The sequence below is a fragment of the Oncorhynchus kisutch genome, linkage group LG14 (genome assembly GCF_002021735.2).
Source record: "Oncorhynchus kisutch isolate 150728-3 linkage group LG14, Okis_V2, whole genome shotgun sequence".
Lineage (NCBI taxonomy): Eukaryota > Metazoa > Chordata > Actinopteri > Salmoniformes > Salmonidae > Oncorhynchus > Oncorhynchus kisutch.
Genome location: NC_034187.2, coordinates 86783477 through 86804967, shown reverse-complemented (window position 1 = coordinate 86804967; position 21491 = coordinate 86783477). Strand labels below are relative to the sequence as shown.

Below are 21491 nucleotides of genomic sequence, written 5' to 3'. Positions count from 1 at the left end.
ATTTAGTTAGATATTACTACACTGTTGGAGCTAGGAACACAAGCATTTAGTTAGATACTACTGCACTGTTGGAGCTGGGAACACAAGCATTTAGTTAGATACTACTGCACTGTTGGAGCTGGGAACACAAACATTTAGTTAGATACTACTGCACTGTTGGAGCTGGGAACACAAGCATTTAGTTAGATACTACTGCACTGTTGGAGCTGGGAACACAAGCATTTAGTTAGATACTACTGCACTGTTGGAGCTGGGAACACAAGCATTTAGTTAGATACTACTGCACTGTTGGAGCTGGGAACACAAGCATTTAGTTAGATACTACTGCACTGTTGGAGCTGGGAACACAAGCATTTAGTTAGATATTACTACACTGTTGGAGCTGGGAACACAAGCATTTAGTTAGATACTACTGCACTGTTGGAGCTGGGAACACAAGCATTTAGTTAGATACTACTGCACTGTTGGAGCTGGGAACACAAGAATTTAGTTAGATATTACTACACTGTTGGAGCTGGGAACACAAGCATTTAGTTAGATACTACTGCACTGTTGGAGCTGGGAACACAAGCATTTAGTTAGATATTACTACACTGTTGGAGCTGGGAACACAAGCATTTAGTTAGATACTACTACACTGTTGGAGCTGGGAACACAAGCATTTAGTTAGATACTACTACACTGTTGGAGCTAGGAACACACTCATTTAGTTAGATACTACTGCACTGTTGGAGCTAGGAACACACTCATTTAGTTAGATATTACTACACTGTTGGAGCTGGGAACACAAGCATTTAGTTAGATACTACTGCACTGTTGGAGCTGGGAACACAAGCATTTAGTTAGATACTACTGCACTGTTGGAGCTGGGAACACAAGCATTTAGTTAGATACTACTGCACTGTTGGAGCTGGGAACACAAGAATTTAGTTAGATATTACTACACTGTTGGAGCTGGGAACACAAGCATTTAGTTAGATACTACTGCACTGTTGGAGCTGGGAACACAAGCATTTAGTTAGATATTACTACACTGTTGGAGCTGGAAACACAAGTATTTAGTTAGATACTACTACACTGTTGGAGCTGGGAACACAAGCATTTAGTTAGATACTACTGCACTGTTGGAGCTGGGAACACAAGCATTTAGTTAGATACTACTACACTGTTGGAGCTGGGAACACAAGCATTTAGTTAGATACTACTACACTGTTGGAGCTAGGAACACACTCATTTAGTTAGATACTACTGCACTGTTGGAGCTAGGAACACACTCATTTAGTTAGATATTACTACACTGTTGGAGCTGGGAACACAAGCATTTAGTTAGATATTACTACACTGTTGGAGCTGGGAACACAAGCATTTAGTTAGATACTACTGCACTGTTGGAGCTGGGAACACAAGCATTTAGTTAGATACTACTACACTGTTGGAGCTGGGAACACAAGCATTTAGTTAGATACTACTGCACTGTTGGAGCTGGGAACACAAGCATTTAGTTAGATATTACTACACTGTTGGAGCTGGGAACACAAGCATTTAGTTAGATACTACTGCACTGTTGGAGCTGGGAACACAAGCATTTAGTTAGATACTACTGCACTGTTGGAGCTGGGAACACAAGCATTTAGTTAGATACTACTACACTGTTGGAGCTAGGAACACAAGCATTTAGTTAGATACTACTACACTGTTGGAGCTGGGAACACAAGCATTTAGTTAGATACTACTACACTGTTGGAGCTGGGAACACAAGCATTTAGTTAGATACTACTACACTGTTGGAGCTGGGAACACAAGCATTTAGTTAGATACTACTACACTGTTGGAGCTGGGAACACAAGCATTTAGTTAGATACTACTGCACTGTTGGAGCTGGGAACACAAGCATTTAGTTAGATACTACTGCACTGTTGGAGCTGGGAACACAAGAATTTAGTTAGATATTACTACACTGTTGGAGCTGGGAACACAAGCATTTAGTTAGATACTACTGCACTGTTGGAGCTGGGAACACAAGCATTTAGTTAGATATTACTACACTGTTGGAGCTGGGAACACAAGCATTTAGTTAGATACTACTACACTGTTGGAGCTGGGAACACAAGCATTTAGTTAGATACTACTACACTGTTGGAGCTAGGAACACACTCATTTAGTTAGATATTACTACACTGTTGGAGCTGGGAACACAAGCATTTAGTTAGATATTACTACACTGTTGGAGCTGGGAACACAAGCATTTAGTTAGATACTACTGCACTGTTGGAGCTGGGAACACAAGCATTTAGTTAGATACTACTACACTGTTGGAGCTGGGAACACAAGCATTTAGTTAGATACTACTGCACTGTTGGAGCTGGGAACACAAGCATTTAGTTAGATATTACTACACTGTTGGAGCTGGGAACACAAGCATTTAGTTAGATACTACTGCACTGTTGGAGCTGGGAACACAAGCATTTAGTTAGATACTACTGCACTGTTGGAGCTGGGAACACAAGAATTTAGTTAGATATTACTACACTGTTGGAGCTGGGAACACAAGCATTTAGTTAGATACTACTGCACTGTTGGAGCTGGGAACACAAGCATTTAGTTAGATATTACTACACTGTTGGAGCTGGAAACACAAGTATTTAGTTAGATACTACTACACTGTTGGAGCTGGGAACACAAGCATTTAGTTAGATACTACTGCACTGTTGGAGCTGGGAACACAAGCATTTAGTTAGATACTACTACACTGTTGGAGCTAGGAACACAAGCATTTAGTTAGATACTACTACACTGTTGGAGCTGGGAACACAAGCATTTAGTTAGATACTACTACACTGTTGGAGCTGGGAACACAAGCATTTAGTTAGATACTACTACACTGTTGGAGCTGGGAACACAAGCATTTAGTTAGATACTACTACACTGTTGGAGCTGGGAACACAAGCATTTAGTTAGATATTACTGCACTGTTGGAGCTAGGAACACAAGCATTTAGTTAGATATTACTGCACTGTTGGAGCTGGGAACACAAGCATTTAGTTAGATATTACTGCACTGTTGGAGCTGGGAACACAAGCATTTAGTTAGATATTACTGCACTGTTGGAGCTGGGAACACAATCATTTAGTTAGATATTACTACACTGTTGGAGCTGGGAACACAAGCATTTAGTTAGATACTACTACACTGTTGGAGCTGGGAACACAAGCATTTAGTTAGATACTACTACAATGTTGGAGGTGGGAACACAAGCATTTAGTTAGATATTACTGCACTGTTGGAGCTAGGAACACAAGCATTTAGTTAGATATTACTGCACTGTTGGAGCTGGGAACACAAGCATTTAGTTAGATATTACTACACTGTTGGAGCTGGGAACACAAGCATTTAGTTAGATACTACTACACTGTTGGAGCTAGGAACACAAGCATTTAGTTAGATACTACTACACTGTTGGAGCTAGGAACACAAGCATTTAGTTAGATATTACTGCACTGTTGGAGCTGGGAACACAAGCATTTAGTTAGATACTACTACACTGTTGGAGCTAGGAACACAAGCATTTAGTTAGATACTACTACACTGTTGGAGCTAGGAACACAAGCATTTAGTTAGATACTACTACACTGTTGGAGCTAGGAACACAAGCATTTAGTTAGATACTACTGCACTGTTGGAGCTAGGAACACAAGCATTTAGTTAGATACTACTGCACTGTTGGAGCTAGGAACACAAGCATTTAGTTAGATATTACTGCACTGTTGGAGCTGGGAACACAAGCATTTAGTTAGATATTACTACACTGTTGGAGCTGGGAACACAATCATTTAGTTAGATATTACTAGACTGTTGGAGCTAGGAACACAAGCATTTAGTTAGATACTACTACACTGTTGGAGCTGGGAACACAAGCATTTAGTTAGATATTACTGCACTGTTGGAGCTGGGAACACAAGCATTTAGTTAGATACTACTACACTGTTGGAGCTAGGAACACAAGTTTTAGTTAGATACTACTACACTGTTGGAGCTAGGAACACAAGCATTTAGTTAGATACTACTACTCTGTTGGAGCTAGGAACACAAGCATTTAGTTAGATACTACTGCACTGTTGGAGCTAGGAACACAAGCATTTAGTTAGATACTACTGCACTGTTGGAGCTAGGAACACAAGCATTTAGTTAGATACTACTGCACTGTTGGAGCTGGGAACACAAGCATTTAGTTAGATATTACTGCACTGTTGGAGCTGGGAACACAAGCATTTAGTTAGATACTACTGCACTGTTGGAGCTAGGAACACAAGCATTTAGTTAGATATTACTGCACTGTTGGAGCTGGGAACACAAGCATTTAGTTAGATACTACTACACTGTTGGAGCTAGGAACACAAGCATTTGGTTAGATATTACTGCACTGTTGGAGCTAGGAACACAAGCATTTAGTTAGATACTACTGTACTGTTGGAGCTAGGAACACAAGCATTTCACTACACCCGCAATAACATCTGCTAAACATGAGTATGCGACCAATACAATTTTATTTTATTTTGATTTGATATGCTTGGTTAGAGACTACGGAGCTGCCAAGACCACTTTATATATCCCTCTCTGTCTGTTTATTGAGCTGTAAAAGGTAGTATTCTGAAGCTGCTGCCTCTGGCCAGGAACCAGGGGATTATTCTGTCTGTCAGGCCATGGAGCTGAGGCAATGAGAGATGGAAAATTGCACTATAAGATTGCAGGATTTTTCTTGATCTCACTGTCCTCTCTCTTCCTCTAAATCCCGCTTCTCTATTCCCTCTTCCTCCAAAGCCCTCATCCTCTAAATCCCTCTTCTCTCTTCCTCTTAATCCCTCTTCCTCTTCATCGCTCTTCTCTCTTCCTCTAAATCCCTCTTCTCTCTTCCTCTTCCTCTAAATCCCTCTCCTCTCATTCCCTTCCTCTAAATCCCTCTCCTCTCTTCCTCTAAATCCCTCTCCTCTCTTCCTCTAAATCCCTTTTCTCTCTTCCTCTGAATCCCTCTTCTCTCTTACTCTTTCTCTAAATCTCTCTTCCTCTTCCTCTATATCCCTCTTCTCTTTTCCTCTATATCCCTCTCTCTCGTCCCTTTCTCTCCGGCCCTCCCACACAGCTGGTTGGTACGCCCTCCCACACAGCTGGTTGGTACGCCCTCCCACACAGCTGGTTGGTACGCCCTCAACATAGCTGGTTGGTACGCCCTCAACATAGCTGGTTGGTACGCCCTCCACACAGCTGGTTGGTACGCCCTCCACACACAGCTGGTTGGTACGGCCTCCACACAGCTGGTTGGTACGTCCTCCACACAGCTGATTGGTACGCCCTCCACACAGCTGGTTGGTACGCCCACAACATAGCTGGTTGGTAAGCCCTCAACATAGCTGGTTGGTACGCCCTCCACACAGCTGGTTGGTACGCCCTCCACACACAGCTGGTTGGTACGGCCTCCACACAGCTGGTTGGTACGTCCTCCACACAGCTGGTTGGTACGCCCTCCACACAGCTGATTGGTACGCCCTCCACACAGCTGGTTGGTACGCCCTCAACATAGCTGGTTGGTACGCCCTCAACATAGCTGGTTGGTACGCCCTCCACACAGCTGGTTGGTACGCCCTCCACACACAGCTGGTTGGTACGGCCTCCACACAGCTGGTTGGTACGCCCTCCACACACAGCTGGTTGGTACGCCCTCACACACAGTTGGTTGGTACGCCCTCCACGCAGCTGGTTGGTACGCCCTCCACACACAGCTGGTTGGTACGCCCTCACACACAGCTGGTTGGTACGCCCTCCACACACAGCTGGTTGGTACGCCCTCCACACACAGCTGGTTGGTACGCCCTCACACACAGCTGGTTGGTACGCCCTCCACACAGCTGGTTGGTACGTCCTCACACACAGCAGGTTGGTACGCCCTCCACACAGCTGGTTGGTACGCCCTCCACACAGCTGATTGGTACGCCCTCCACACAGCTGGTTGGTACGCCCTCCACACAGCTGGTTGGTACGCCCTCCACACACAGCTGGTTGGTATGCCCTCCACACACAGCTGGTTGGTATGCCCTCACACACAGCTGGTTGGTACGCCCTCACACACAGCTGGTTGGTACGCCCTCCACACACAGCTGGTTGGTACGCCCTCTACACAGCTGGTTGGTACGTCCTCCACACACAGCTGGTTGGTACATCCTAAACACAGCTGGTTGGTATGCCCTCCACACAGCTGGTTGGTACGCGCTCCACACACAGCTGGTTGGCACGCCCTCAACACAGCTGGCATCAATATGTAAATTCTGACTGTTGTCTATCAATAGGCTACCAGTTTTCTATCTGAAAAGAATAGTGAATGTGATTGATCTGCAGAGATGGGCGAGTGACCAAATCGCTCACCACCAAAGTCACGTATCACCTCTTTTCCTATGTGGATCGGCGTTGGATTCGTTAAAATTAGAGCTCCCATGTCAGTCGTTTTGACATGGCAGGAGAGTAACAATTCCAGCCAGAATATAGGCTATCGTAACGGTGTGTCTGTAAAATAACAAGTAGCATTTCTTACCAATGTCTGCCATTTACATGATCCACATATTTTCGCGTGAACTATATGACAAACTTCCTGGAAGCTCTGTATATATATATATATATACAATATTCTGCCCATATGAAGAAATGTATTTTAGGCCCAAAGAACTGCTGATTGAATGAAAAGACATCAAACGTGAACAACGTTGTTTCACTGTGTTTAATAACAGACTCACGATAGGCTGCTGCTCTCTCTCTCTCATTTCACAGCTGTTTCCTGCTGAAATACAGGGGAACTAGAGGTAGAAGACAACGGGCTGAGGACTCAGTACGCAGCGTTGGGCTTTCGCTTGCGTGTTTTTCTGGACCAAAAAAGTGATTGTGAATGTATGTGTACGCGTGTGTGTGTGTGTACCTGTGTGTGTGTACCTGTGTGTGTGTACCTGTGTGTGTGTACCTGTGTGTGTACCTGTGTGTGTGTACCTGTGTGTGTGTGTACCTGTGTGTGTGTACCTGTGTGTGTACCCGTGTGTGTGTACCTGTGTGTACCTGTGTGTGTGTGTGTGTGTGTGTGTGTGTGTGTGTGTGTGTGTGTGTGTGTGTGTGTGTGTGTGTGTGTGTGTGTGTGTGTGTGTGTGTGTGTGTGTGTGTGTATGTGTGTGTGTGTGTACCTGTGTGTGTGTGTACCTGTGTGTGTGTGTACCTGTGTGTGTGTACCTGTGTGTGTACCCGTGTGTGTGTACCTGTGTGTGTGTGTCTGTGTGTGTGGTGTGTGTGTGTGTGTGTGTGTGTGTGTGTGTGTGTGTGTGTGTGTGTGTGTGTGTGTGTGTGTGTGTGTGTGTGTGTGTGTACCTGTGTGTGCGTGTACCTGTGTGTACCTGTTTGTGCGTGTACCTGTCTGTGTGTGTACCTGTGTGTGCGTGGATGCCTGTGTTTGTGTACATGTGTGTGTACCTGTGTGTGTGTACATGTGTGTGTGTGTACACGTGTGTGTAAATGTGTGTGTACCCGTGTGTGTGTGTACCTGTGTGTGTGTACCTGTGTGTGCGTGTACCTGTGTGTGTGTGTATACCTGTGTGTGTGTATACCTGTGTGTGTACCCGTGTGTGTGTGTACCTGTGTGTGTACCTGTGTGTGTGTACCTGTGTGTGTCTACATGTGTGTGAACCTGTGTGTCTACCAGTGTCTGTACCTGTGTGTGTGTGTGTGTACCTGTGTGTGTGTGTACCTGTGTGTGTGTACCTGTGTGTGTTCCTGTGTGTGTACCTGTGTGTGTACCTGTGTGTGTTACCTGTGTGTGTGTACCTGTGTGTGTACCTGTGTGTATACCTGTGTGTGTGTACCTGTGTGTGTACCTCTGTGTGTGTACCTGTGTGTGTGTACCTGTGTGTGTGTACCTGTGTGTGTGTCTACCTGTGTGTGTGTGTGTGTGTGTCTACCTGTGTGTGTGTGTACCTGTGTGTGTGTGTACCTGCGTGTGTGTGTGTGTACCTGTGTGTGTGTGTGTGTGTGTGTGTGTGTGTGTGTGTGTGTGTGTGTGTGTGTGTGTGTGTGTGTGTGTGTTTGTGTGTGTGTGTGTGTGTGTACCTGTGTGTGTGTGTGTACCTGTGTGTGTGTACCTGGGTGTGTACCTATGTGTGTACCTGTGTGTGTGTGTAGCTGTGTACCTGTGTGTGTGTGTGTGTGTGTGTACCTGTGTGTGTGTGTACCTGTGTGTGTGTGTGTGTGTGTGTGTGTGTGTGTGTGTGTGTGTGTGTGTGTGTGTGTGTGTGTGTGTGTGTGTGTGTGTGTGTGTGTGTGTGTGTGTGTGTGTGTGTGTGTGTGTGTGTGTGTGTGTGTGTGTGTGTGTGTGTGTGTGTACCTGTGTGTGTGTGTGTGTGTGTGTGTGTACCTGTGTGTGTGTGTGTGTACCTGTGTGTGTCCCAGACAGGGAACTGAGGACTCTGGAATGCTGCGTTGCTCCATCGTAGATTTCCACCACGTCATTCAGAGCCGTCTGGAAGAACGCAAACTGGCTGAACACCACTGAAGAAGACAGAGAAGAATGAAAACAGGAAGTTAAATGTTATGCAATTATAAAATTGTAAATTTATACCATCATAGGAAACTCAATATTGATAAATTGAAATTTCAACACCTTAGGAGATTGCTAAGATCACCAAAGGTTGAATAGATGGATGAAAGCAATATGCTAAAGGAGAGAGACACAGACAGACAGACAGACAGACAGAACGGCAGACAACAGACAGACAGACAGACAGACAGACAGACAGACAGACAGACAGACAGACAGACAGACAGACAGACAGACAGACAGACAGACAGACAGACAGACAGACAGACAGACAGACAGACAGACAGACAGACAGACAGACAGACAGACAGACAGAGCAGGAGATGTAGATGGATACATAGTGATCTGGGTCATCTAGATAGAAATGAGACACATAGACAGAAACATGACTCATCTAGACATGACTCATCTAGACAGAAACATAACTCATCTAGACATGACTCATCTAGATAAAAACATGACTCATCTCGACAGAAACATGACTCATCTCGACAGAAACATGACTCATCTAGACAGAAACATGACTCATCTAGACAGAAACATGACTCATCTCGACAGAAACATGACTCATCTCGACAGAAACATGACTCATCTAGATAAAAACATGACTCATCTAGACATGACTCATCTAGACATAACTCATCTAAACATGACTCATCTAGACATAACTCATCTAAACATGACTCATCTAGATAAAAACATGACTCATCTCGACAGAAACATAACTCATCTAGACATGACTCATCTAGACAGAAACATAACTCATATAGATGGAAACATGACTCATCGAATCATGACTCATCTAGATAGAAATGAGACTCAGACAGAGACATAACTCATCTCATCAGAAACATGACTCATCTCGACAGAAGCATGACTCATCTCATCAGAAACATGACTCATCTCAACAGAAGCATGACTAATCTACACATGACTAATCTAGATAGAACACTACTTTAGACCAGAGCCCTATGGCACCCTATTCCCTATATAGTGCACTACTTTAGACCAGAGCCCTATGAAACCCTATTCCCTATATAGTGCACTACTTTAGACCAGAGCCCTATGACACCCTATTCCCTATATAGTGCACTACTTTAGACCAGAGCCCTATAGAACCCTATTCCCTATATAGTACACTACTTTAGACCAGAGCCCTATGACACCCTATTCCCTATATAGTGCACTACTTTAGACCAGAGCCCTATGAAACCCTATTCCCTATATAGTGCACTACTTCTGATCATGGACCATGAGGTGCATTATTTAGGAGATAAGGAACCATTTCTGCTTCATCCTCCGTCATTAGACTGGCCAAATGCAAAAAGCTCATTATCACCCTGTACCCTCTGAGAGAGATGAGGAAGGAGAGGCCGGGGAGAGGGTACGCACAGTGATGAGGAAGGAGAGGCCGGGGAGAGGGTACGCACAGTGATGAGGAAGGAGAGGCCGGGGAGAGGGTACGCACAGTGATGAGGAAGGAGAGGCCGGGGAGAGGGTACGCACAGTGATGAGGAAGGAGAGGCCGGGGAGAGGGTACGCACAGTGATGAGGAAGGAGAGGCCGGGGAGAGGGTACGCACAGTGGTGAGGAAGGAGAGGCCGGGGAGAGGGTACGCACAGTGATGAGGAAGGAGAGGCCGGGGAGAGGGTACGCACAGTGGTGAGGAAGGAGAGGCCGGGGAGAGGGTACGCACAGTGGTGAGGAAGGAGAGGCCGGGGAGAGGGTACGCACAGTGATGAGGAAGGAGAGGCCGGGGAGAGGGTACGCACAGTGGTGAGGAAGGAGAGGCCGGGGAGAGGGTACGCACAGTGGTGAAGAAGGAGAGGCCGGGGAGAGGGTACGCACAGTGGTGAGGAAGGAGAGGCCGGGGAGAGGGTACGCACATTGGTGAGGAAGGAGAGGCCGGGGAGAGGGTACGCACAGTGATGAGGAAGGAGAGGCCGGGGAGAGGGTACGCACAGTGGTGAGGAAGGAGAGGCCGGGGAGAGGGTACGCACAGTGGTGAGGAAGGAGAGGCCGGGGAGAGGGTACGCACAGTGGTGAGGAAGGAGAGGCCGGGGAGAGGGTACGCACAGTGGTGAGGAAGGAGAGGCCGGGGAGAGGGTACGCACAGTGATGAGGAAGGAGAGGCCGGGGAGAGGGTACGCACAGTGATGAGGAAGGAGAGGCCGGGGAGAGGGTACGCACAGTGGTTCCTCAATGAAATGTTTAAAGCTGAAACACTTGTGGTAGATGGTGGCAGATTGTGTTTGTTTTATTTATGAAATGAGTTTATTTAGACAATATTCCTTTGGAATTGGCCTATTTAGCAGACTTTTTCTCAACATCGAGCTATTTTTTGTCAGCACAGAGCTGAGTGACTCACTCATTCCTGGCTTTGGATCAAAATGAATAAGTAGTTTATAATTGATTTCTGATTGTCTTTTTATTAATGAAGAAATGTTTTGACCAAGTTAATCTGCTCATGTTGTCTGTGTTCAATTATTTGTGATACTGTGGTTACAATGAAGAATGTCTGTCTGTCTTTCTGTCTGCAATTCTGACAGATCTCACAGACAGACAGACAGGGCTCTGGTCTAAAGTAGTGCACTATATAGGGCATAGGGTTCTGGTTTAAATTAGGGCACTATATAGGGAATAGGGCTCTGGTCTAAAGTAGGGCACTATATAGGGAATAGGGCCCTGGTCTAAAGTAGTGCGCTATATAGGGAATAGGGCCCTGGTCTAAAGTAGTGCACTATATAGGGAATAGGGCTCTGATCTAAGGTAGTGCACTATATAGGGAACAGGGCTCTGGTCTAAAGTAGTGCACTATATAGGGAATAGGGTTCCATTTGGAATGCAACTGGTGTTCTTCCTTCTGTGAGAGTGTTCAGACGCCCACACTTCACTGCAGTCCATCACAGGGGGTGAGCGGGAGTGATGGTGTGTGTGAGAGAGAAAGAGAGATGGTGTGAGGTGCATGGAGAGATAGCCAGACGCTGTGTAAAGGGAGTGAAATACTGTTCCTGAGTGTTGAGACAGAGACACACAAAGGATATTAACATGTCTCAGAGCATGAAGTTAATCAACCCTAGAAGTTGATCTCAAGTCAGATTTGTATTTTACCCTTTCAACAGATCACATTAGAATATGGAGGTTGTTACGCTGATCCTAGATCTGTACCTAAGGTCAACTTCTCCAGGAGTGAAGGATAAATGGTGTTGTAGCACTCACCATAGTCTTTGGGCACGACCACCGAGTACAGACATGTCCGGGCACTGCTGTAGTTGCCTGGGTAACCGGGAGACAAGACCACACCCTCCAGCCCAGAATACTGCCCTCCACACAGAGCTAGAAGGATGGAGAGAGAGAGAGAGAGAGAGAGAAAGAGAGAGGGAATGGAAAGAGATGTGACAGAGAGAGACAGAGAGAGAGAGAGAGAGAGAGAGAGAGAGAGAGAAAGAGAGAGGGAATGGAAAGAGATGTGACAGAGAGACAGAGAGAGAGAGAGAGAGAGAGAGACAGAGAGAGGGAATGGAAAGAGATGTGACAGAGAGAGACAGAGAGAGAGAGAGAGACAGAGAGAGAGAGAGAGAGAGAGAAAGAGAGAGGGAATGGAAAGAGATGTGACAGAGATATTCAATTTCTCTGTTTTTCTTCCACCATCGTTGTTAAATTACTTTTCTTGTCTGTTGCCGACTGGGCATCTTGGCGGCTGTGTGTCCCTGGTGTGTGCTGGAGTGAAATTGCAATGTTTTCTAAGTGTCTCTCGGGGTTAGCCTGGAGAGATGAGGCTTGAACCCTCTCTCTCTCATGCTAGATAGACATTGTAATACCAAGGGATCTATTTTAATAAATCTAACATAAATCTAAGTGCTTTATAGGTTCAGGGGTGTGTCAGAAATATTTCAGCTATTTTCACAACCAGAATTATGGGCGTGGAGGCGCGAAAGGGCTGGGTTTTGATGAATAGACAAGTTGAAGAACAGTCAAATCTTACTGCAGGGTATTGAGTAGCTTGGATGAATAAGGTGCCCAGAGTAAACGGCCAGCTCCTCAGTCTCAGTTGCTAATATATGCATATTATTATTAGTATTGGATAGAAAACACAAAATATTGTCTGTGAGTATAACAGAACTGATATTGCAGGCGAAACCCTGAGGAAAATCAAAGTGTTTTCTATTGTGAAAACTCCATGTTCCATAGCCTACCTTTGCTCCATTTAAAGGGATATCAACCAGATTTCCTTTCCTATCGCTTCCTCAAGGTGTCAACAGTTTTCAGACATAGTTTCAGGCTTTTATTTTGAAAAATGAGCCAGAACGATAACATCAAGTGGTCACATGAGTTTTGCTCTACCAAATGAGTTTGGACAGCCATTGCTTTTCCCCTCTCCTACTGATAAATAAATTTGCTGTTGAAATATTACCGATTATATATTTTAAAAACAACCTGAGGATTGATTATAAAAAACGTTTGACATGTTTCTGTGGACATTACGGATACAATTTGGAATTTGTCTTCGTTGTCGTGACCGCTCTTTCCTGTGGATTTCTGAACATAACGTGCCAAACAAACAGAGGTATTTTGGATATAAAAAATATTCTTTATGGAACAAAAGGAATTTTTTTTGTGTAACTGGGAGTCTCGTGAGTGAAAACATCCGAAGATCATCAAAGGTAAACGATTAATTTGATTGCTTTTCTAATTGTCGTGACCAAGCTACCTGATGCTAAGTGTACATAATGTTTTGTTATGCTATCGACAAACTTACACAAACGCTTGGATTGCTTTCGCTGTAAAGCATAATTTCAAAATCTGACACGACAGGTGGATTAACAAAAGGCTAAGCTGTGTTTTCCTATATTGCACTTGTGATTTCATGAATATAAATATTTTTAGTAATATTCATTGTATGTAGCGCTATGCTATTCAGCGGTTGTTGATGACAATTATCCCGTTAACGAGATTGCAGCCATAACAAGTTGGCCAATCAGAATGTGCTCCATAACTAAATATTTGGTTGCTTCAAGTTAAAGTATATTGGTTTTTATATTGATTTATACTTTTACTTCTAATTTTGGTTCTGAAGTTTTATTTTAGAGTTTCCATTTTCCGTTTGATACGTAAGTAGTCTAGACTTGTAGACTTTGACTCGAGTAGTATTTTACTTTCACATTTATTTGAGTCATTTTAACGTATCTTTCCTGTTACTCAAGTATGACAATTGAGAACTGCCATCTAAGAATTCATAGGCAATTAAATAAACCCCCACTACCTTCCATTCTGCAAGAAAACGTGCATTCTTTGGACAATGAAATGAGATGACCTACGCGGAAAACTAAACTACCATTCACAACTGTAATATCTTATCTGATGCTTCACAGAGTCGTGGCTGAACGACGACAAATCATGACACTATCAACATACAGCTGGCTGGTTTTACGCTGTACTGGCAGGATAGAACAGCGGCGTCTGGTAAGACAAGGGGCGGCGGTCTATGTATTTCTGTTAATAACAGCTGGAGCACGATATATTTAAGGAAGCCTCGAGCTATTGCCCACCTGAGGTAGAGTATCTCATGATAAGCTGTAGACCACACCACCTACCTAGAGAGTTGTCATATGTAATTTTCATAGCTGTTTTACATACCATCACAGACTGAGGCTGGCACTAAGACACCATTGAATGAGCTGCATTACGCCATAAGTAAACAAGAAAACGCTCACCCAGAGGTGAGCACTTCTAGTAACCGGGAGACTTAACTTCTTATGGCTGGGGGGCGACTCCTGTGGCGGGCCGGGCGCAGGGCAGTATTGAGTAGCTTGGATGAATAAGGCCCAGAAGCTAAGATATGCATATTATTAGTATATTTGGATAAGGGCCTCCCGGGTGGCGCAGTGGTCAAGGGCGCTGTACTGCAGCGCCAGCTGTGCCACCAGAGACTCTGGGTTCGCGCCCAGGCTCTGTTGTAACCGGCCACAACCGGGAGGACCTAGACATGGCGCTCCAGTACCGCTTGTCATGCGGAAGCAAAGAGAACAGTCTATGACTAGGGTGGCTGGAGTCTTTGACAATTTTTTAGGGTCTTCCTTTAACACTGGTAAAGAGGTCCTGGATGGCAGGAAGCTTGGCCCCAGTGAAGTACTGGGCCTTTCGCACTACCCTCTGTAAGTGCCTTGTGGTTGGAGGCCGAGCAGCTGCCATACTTGGCAGTGATGCAACCAGTCATGCTGTCGATGGCGCAGCTGTAGAACCTTTTGAGGACTCATGCCAAATCTTTTCAGTCTCCTGAGGGGGAATAGGTGTTGTCGTGCCCTCTTCACGACTGTCTTGGTGTGCTTGGACCATGTTAGTTTGTTGGTGATGTGGACACCAAGGAACTGAAGCTCTTAACCTGCACCACTGCAGCCCTATCGATGAGAATGGGGGCGTGCTCTGTTCTCTTTTTCCTGTAGTCCACAATCATCTCCTTTTATCTTGATCACGTTGAGGGAGAGGTTGTTGTCCTGGCACCACACGGACAGGTCTCTGACCTCCCCCCTATAGGCTGGCTTGTCGTTGTAGGTGGTTAGGGTTGCGCACTCCTGTTGTGTCATCGGCAACCTTATTAATGGTGTTGGAGTTGTGCCTGACCGTGCAGTCATGAATGAACAGGGAGTACAGTAGGGGACGGAGTACGCACCCCTGTGGGGCCCCCTTGTTGAGGATCAGCGTGCGGATGTGTCGTTACCTACCCTTACCACCCGGGGCGGCCCATCATTATTATTGATGAGATTTGAGGGCACTATGGTGTTGAACGCTGAGCTGTAGTCAATGAATAGCATTCTCACATAGGTGTTCCTTTTGTCCAGGTGGGAAAGGGCAGTGTGGAGTGCAATAGAGATTGTGTCATATGTGGATCTGTTGGGGCAGTATGCAAATTGGAGTGGGTCTAGGGTTTCTGGGATGATGACGTTGATGTAAGACTTGACTAGCCTATGAAAGCACTTCATGGCTACAGACGTGAGTGCTACGGGTCAGTAATCATTTAGGCAGGTTACCTTAGTGTTCTTGGGCACAGGCGTTATGGTGGTCTGCTTAAAACACGTTGGTATTACAGACTCGGACAGGGAGAGGTTGAAAATGTCAGTGAAGACACTTGCCAGTTGGTCAGCGTATGCTCACAGTACACGTCCTGGTAATCCTTCTGGCCCTGTGGCCTGTGAATGTTGACCTGTTGACTGCGGAGAGCGTGATCACACAGTCTACTGGAACAGCTGGTGCTCTCATGCATGTTTCAGTGTTATTTGCCTTGAAGCGAGCATAGAGCATAGAATTAGTTTATAGCTCATCTGGTAGGCTCGTGTCACTGGGCAGCTCTTGGCTGTGCTTCGTAGTCTGTAATGGTTTGCATGCCCTGCCACATCTGATGAGTGTCAGAGCTGTTGTAGTACGATTTGATCTTAGTCCTGTATTGATGCTTTGCCTGTTTGATGGTTCTTCGGAGGGCATAGCGGGATTTCTTATAAGCTTCTGGGTTAGAAGTCCCACTCCTTGAAAGCGGCAGCTCTATCCTTTAGCTCAGTGTGGATGTTGCCTGTAATCCATGGCTTCTGGTTGGGGTATGTACGTACAGTCACTGTGGGGAGGACGTCATTGATACACTTATTGATGAAGCCAGTGACTGATGTGGTGTTCTCCTCAATGCCATCGGAAGAATCCCGGAACATATTCCAGTCTGTGCAAAACAGTCCTGTAGCTTAGCATCTGCTTCATCTCACCACTTTTTTATTGATCTTGTCACTTAAATGTTTTGCTTGTAAGCAGGAATCAGGAGGATAACATTTTGGTCAGATTTGCCAAATGGAGGGCGAGGGAGAGCTTTGATTGTGTCTCTGTGTGTGGAGTAAAGGTGGTCCAGAGTTATTTTTCCCTCTGGTTGCACATTTAACATGCTGATAGATATTTTGTAAAATGGACATAATGCAACCGCTGTGTCAAACTTTACGGAAAAAGCATGCATTAATCTGAGTACGGCGCTCAGACACAAGAACAAGCCATACAGATGCCCGCCATGTTGTGGAGTCAACAAAGTCAGAAATATCATTATAAATATTCACTTACCTTTGATGATCTTCATCAGAATGCACTCCCTGGAATCCCAGTTCCACAATAAATGTTTGTTTTGTTCGATAAAGTCCATCATTTATGTCCAAATACCTCCTTTTTGTTTGCGTGTTAATTTCACAAATCAATATTCACGACGCGCAGGCCAAACGAAAAGTCTAAAAGTTCCGTTACAGTCCGTAGAAACATGTCAAACGAAGTATAGAATCAATCTTTATGGTTGTTTTTAATATATATCTTCAATAATGTTTCATCCGGAGAATTCCTTTGTCTTTAAAAATCCAATGGAACGCATGGAACGCCCTCTCACAGGAGTGAGCGAGACTGAGCTCATCACATTCTGCCAGACCTCTTACGCAATCAGCTCTCATTCTCTCCTCCTTCACTGTAGAAGCCTCAAACAAGGTTCTAAAGACTGTTGACATCTAGTGGAAGCCTTAAGAAGTGCAATCGGACCAAATTTACACTATCTGGGATAGGCAAAGAGTTGAAAAACTACAAAGCTCAGATTTCCCCCTGGCTGTATTTTTCTCAGATTTTTGCCTGCCATTTGAGTTCTGTTATACTCACAGACATCATTCAACCCGTTTTAGAAACGTCAGAGTATTTTCTATCCAAATATACTATATATATATATTATTATATTATTATATTATATATATTTATATATTTATACTATATATATTTTGTATTTTTTATTTTATTTATTTTTTACCCCTTTTTCTTCCCAATTTCATTCATCCAATTGTTAGTAGCTACTATCTTGTCTCATCACTACAACTCCCGTACGGGCTCGGGAGAGACGAAGGTTGAAAGTCATGCGTCCTCCGATACACAACCCAACCAAGCCGCACTGCTTCTTAACACAGCCAGCCGCACCAATGTGTCGGAGGAAACACCGTGCACCTGGCAACCTTGGTTTAGCGTGCACTGTGCCCGGCCCGCCACAGGAGTCGCTGGTGCGCGATGAGACAAGGATATCCCTACCGGCCAAACCCTCCCTAACCCGGACGACGATAGGCCAATTGTGCTAATAGCCTCCACATTGACTCTGTACCGGTACCCCCCCTGTATATAGCCTCCACATTGACTCTGTTCCGATGCCCCCCCTGTATATAGCCTCCACATTGACTCTGTACCGGTACCCCTCCTGTATATAGCCTCCACATTGACTCTGTACTGGTACCCCTCTGTATATAGTCTCCACATTGACTCTGTTCCGGTGCCCCCCCTGTATATAGCCTCCACATTGACTCTGTACGAGTACCCCCCCTGTATATAGTCTCCACATTGACTCTGTTCCGGTGCCCCCCCCGGTATATAGCCTCCACATTGACTCTGTTCCGGTGCCCCCCCTGTATATTGCCTCCACATTGACTCTGTTCCGGTGCCCCCCCTGTATATAGCCTCCACATTGACTCTGTTCCGGTGCCCCCCCTGTATATAGCCTCCACATTGACTCTGTTCCGGTGCCCCCCCTGTATATAGCCTCCACATTGACTCTGTTCCGGTGCCCCCCCTGTATATAGCCTCCACATTGACTCTGTTCCGGTGCCCCCCCTGTATATAGCCTCCACATTGACTCTGTTATGGTGCCCCCCCTGTATATAGCCTCCACATTGACTCTGTACCAGTACCCCCTGTATATAGCCTCCACATTGACTCTGTACCGGTAACACCCTGTATATAGCCTCCACATTGACTCTGTACCGGTACCCCCTGTATATAGCCTCCACATTGACTCTGTACCGGTACCCCCTGTATATAGCCTCCACATTGACTCTGTACCGGTACCCCCTGTATATAGTCTCCACATTGACTCTGTACCGGTACCCCCTGTATATAGCCTCCACATTGACTCTGTACCGGTACCCCCTGTATATAGCCTCCACATTGACTCTGTACCGGTACCCCCTGTATATAGCCTCCACATTGACTCTGTACCGGTACCCCCTGTATATAGCCTCCACATTGACTCTGTACCGGTACCCCCTGTATATAGCCTCCACATTGACTCTGTACCGTAACACCCTGTATATAGTCTCCACATTGACTCTGTACCGGTACCCCCTGTATATAGCCTCCACATTGACTCTGTACCGTAACAACCTGTATATAGTCTCCACATTGACTCTGTACCGGTACCCCCTGTATATAGCCTCCACATTGACTCTGTACCGTAATACCCTGTATATAGTCTCCACATTGACTCTGTACCGTAATACCCTGTATATAGCCTCCACATTGACTCTGTACCGTAATACCCTGTATATAGTCTCCACATTGACTCTGTACCGTAATACCCTGTATATACCCTCCACATTGTCTCTGTACCGTAACACCCTGTATATAGTCTCCACATTGACTCTGTACCGGTACCCCCCTGTATATAGCCTCCACATTGACTCTGTACCATAACACCCTGTATATAGCTTCCACATTGACTCTGTACCGGTACTCCCTGTATATAGCCTCCACATTGACTCTGTACCGTAACACCCTGTATATAGCCTCCACATTGACTCTGTACCGTAACCCCCTGTATATAGCCTCCACAATGACTCTGTACCGTAACACCCTGTATATAGCCTCCACATTGACTCTGTACCGGTACTCGCTGTATATAGCCTCCACATTGACTCTGTACCGTAACACCCTGTATATAGCCTCCACATTGACTCTGTACCGTAACACCCTGTATATAGCCTCCACATTGACTCTGTACCGGTACCCCCTGTATATAGCCTCCACATTGACACTGTACCGGTACCCCCCCTGTATATAGCCTCCACATTGACTCTGTACCGGTACCCCCCTGTATATAGCCTCCACATTGACTCTGTACCGTAACACCCTGTATATAGCCTCCACATTGACTCTGTACCGGTACCCCCTGTATATAGCCTCCACATTGACTCTGTACCGTAACCCCCTGTATATAGCCTCCACATTGACTCTGTACCGTAACACCCTGTATATAGCCTCCACATTGACTCTGTACCGGTACTCCCTGTATATAGCCTCCACATTGACTCTGTACCGGTACCCCCTGTATATAGCCTCCACATTGACTCTGTACCGTAACACCCTGTATATAGCCTCCACATTGACTCTGTACCGGTACCCCCTGTATATAGCCTCCACATTGACTCTGTACCGTAACCCCCTGTATATAGCCTCCACATTGACTCTGTACCGTAACCCCCTGTATATAGCCTCCACATTGACTCTGTACCGTAACACCCTGTATATAGCCTCCACATTGACTCTGTACCGTAACACCCTGTATATAGCCTCCACATTGACTCTGTACCGTAACACCCTGTATATAGCCTCCACATTGACTCTGTACCGTAACACCCTGTATATAGCCTCCACATTGACTCTGTACCGTAACACCCTGTATATAGCCTCCACATTGACTCTGTACCGTAACACCCTGTATATAACCTCCACATTGACTCTGTACCGTAACACCCTGTATATAGCCTCCACATTGACTCTGTACCGTAACACCCTGTATATAGCCTCCACATTGACTCTGTACCGTAACACCCTGTATATAGCCTCCACATTGACTCTGTACCGTAACACCCTGTATATAACCTCCACATTGACTCTGTACCGGTACACCCTGTATATAGCCTCCACATTGACTATGTACCGTAACACCCTGTATATAGCCTCCACATTGACTCTGTACCGTAACACCCTGTATATAACCTCCACATTGACTCTGAACCGGTACACCCTGTATATAGCCTCCACATTGACTCTGTACCGTAACACCCTGTATATAGCCTCCACATTGACTCTGTACCGTAACACCCTGTATATAACCTCCACATTGACTCTGTACCGTAATACCCTGTATATAGCCTCCACATTGACTCTGTACCGTAACACCCTGTATATAACCTCCACATTGACTCTGTACCGTAATACCCTGTATATAGCCTCCACATTGACTCTGTACCGGTACCCCCTGTATATAGCCTCCACATTGACTCTGTACCGGTACCCCCTGTATATAGCCTCCACATTGACTCTGTACCGTAACACCCTGTATATAGCCTCCACATTGACTCTGTACCGGTACCCCCTGTATATAGCCTCCACATTGACTCTGTACCGTAACCCCCTGTATATAGCCTCCACATTGACTCTGTACCGTAACACCCCGTATATAGCCTCCACATTGACTCTGTACCGGTACTCCCTGTATATAGCCTCCACATTGACTCTGTACCGGTACCCCCTGTATATAGCCTCCACATTGACTCTGTACCGTAACACCCTGTATATAGCCTCCACATTGACTCTGTACCGGTACCCCCTGTATATAGCCTCCACATTGACTCTGTACCGTATCCCCCTGTATATAGCCTCCACATTGACTCTGTACCGTAACCCCCTGTATATAGCCTCCACATTGACTCTGTACCGTAACACCCTGTATATAGCCTCCACATTGACTCTGTACCGTAACACCCTGTATATAGCCTCCACATTGATTCTGTACCGTAACACCCTGTATATAGCCTCCACATTGACTCTGTACCGTAACACCCTGTATATAGCCTCCACATTGACTCTGTACCGGTACCCCCTGTATATAGCCTCCACATTGACTCTGTACCGTAACCCCCTGTATATAGCCTCCACATTGACTCTGTACCGTAACACCCTGTATATAGCCTCCACATTGACTCTGTACCGTAACACCCTGTATATAACCTCCACATTGACTCTGTACCGGTACACCTTGTATATAGCCTCC

The 21491-nt window shown here is 45.6% G+C and overlaps 1 protein-coding gene across 1 annotated transcript in view; it reads right to left on the bottom strand.

Moving 5' to 3' along the window:
* csmd2 (CUB and Sushi multiple domains 2) overlaps positions 1-21491 on the bottom strand; it is an 895829-nt gene that overhangs the window by 317104 nt on the left and 557234 nt on the right. Inside the window, 2 exon segments of the mRNA XM_031789283.1 lie at positions 8455-8568; positions 11837-11953. Coding sequence (XP_031645143.1) covers positions 8455-8568; positions 11837-11953 — 231 coding nt within the window.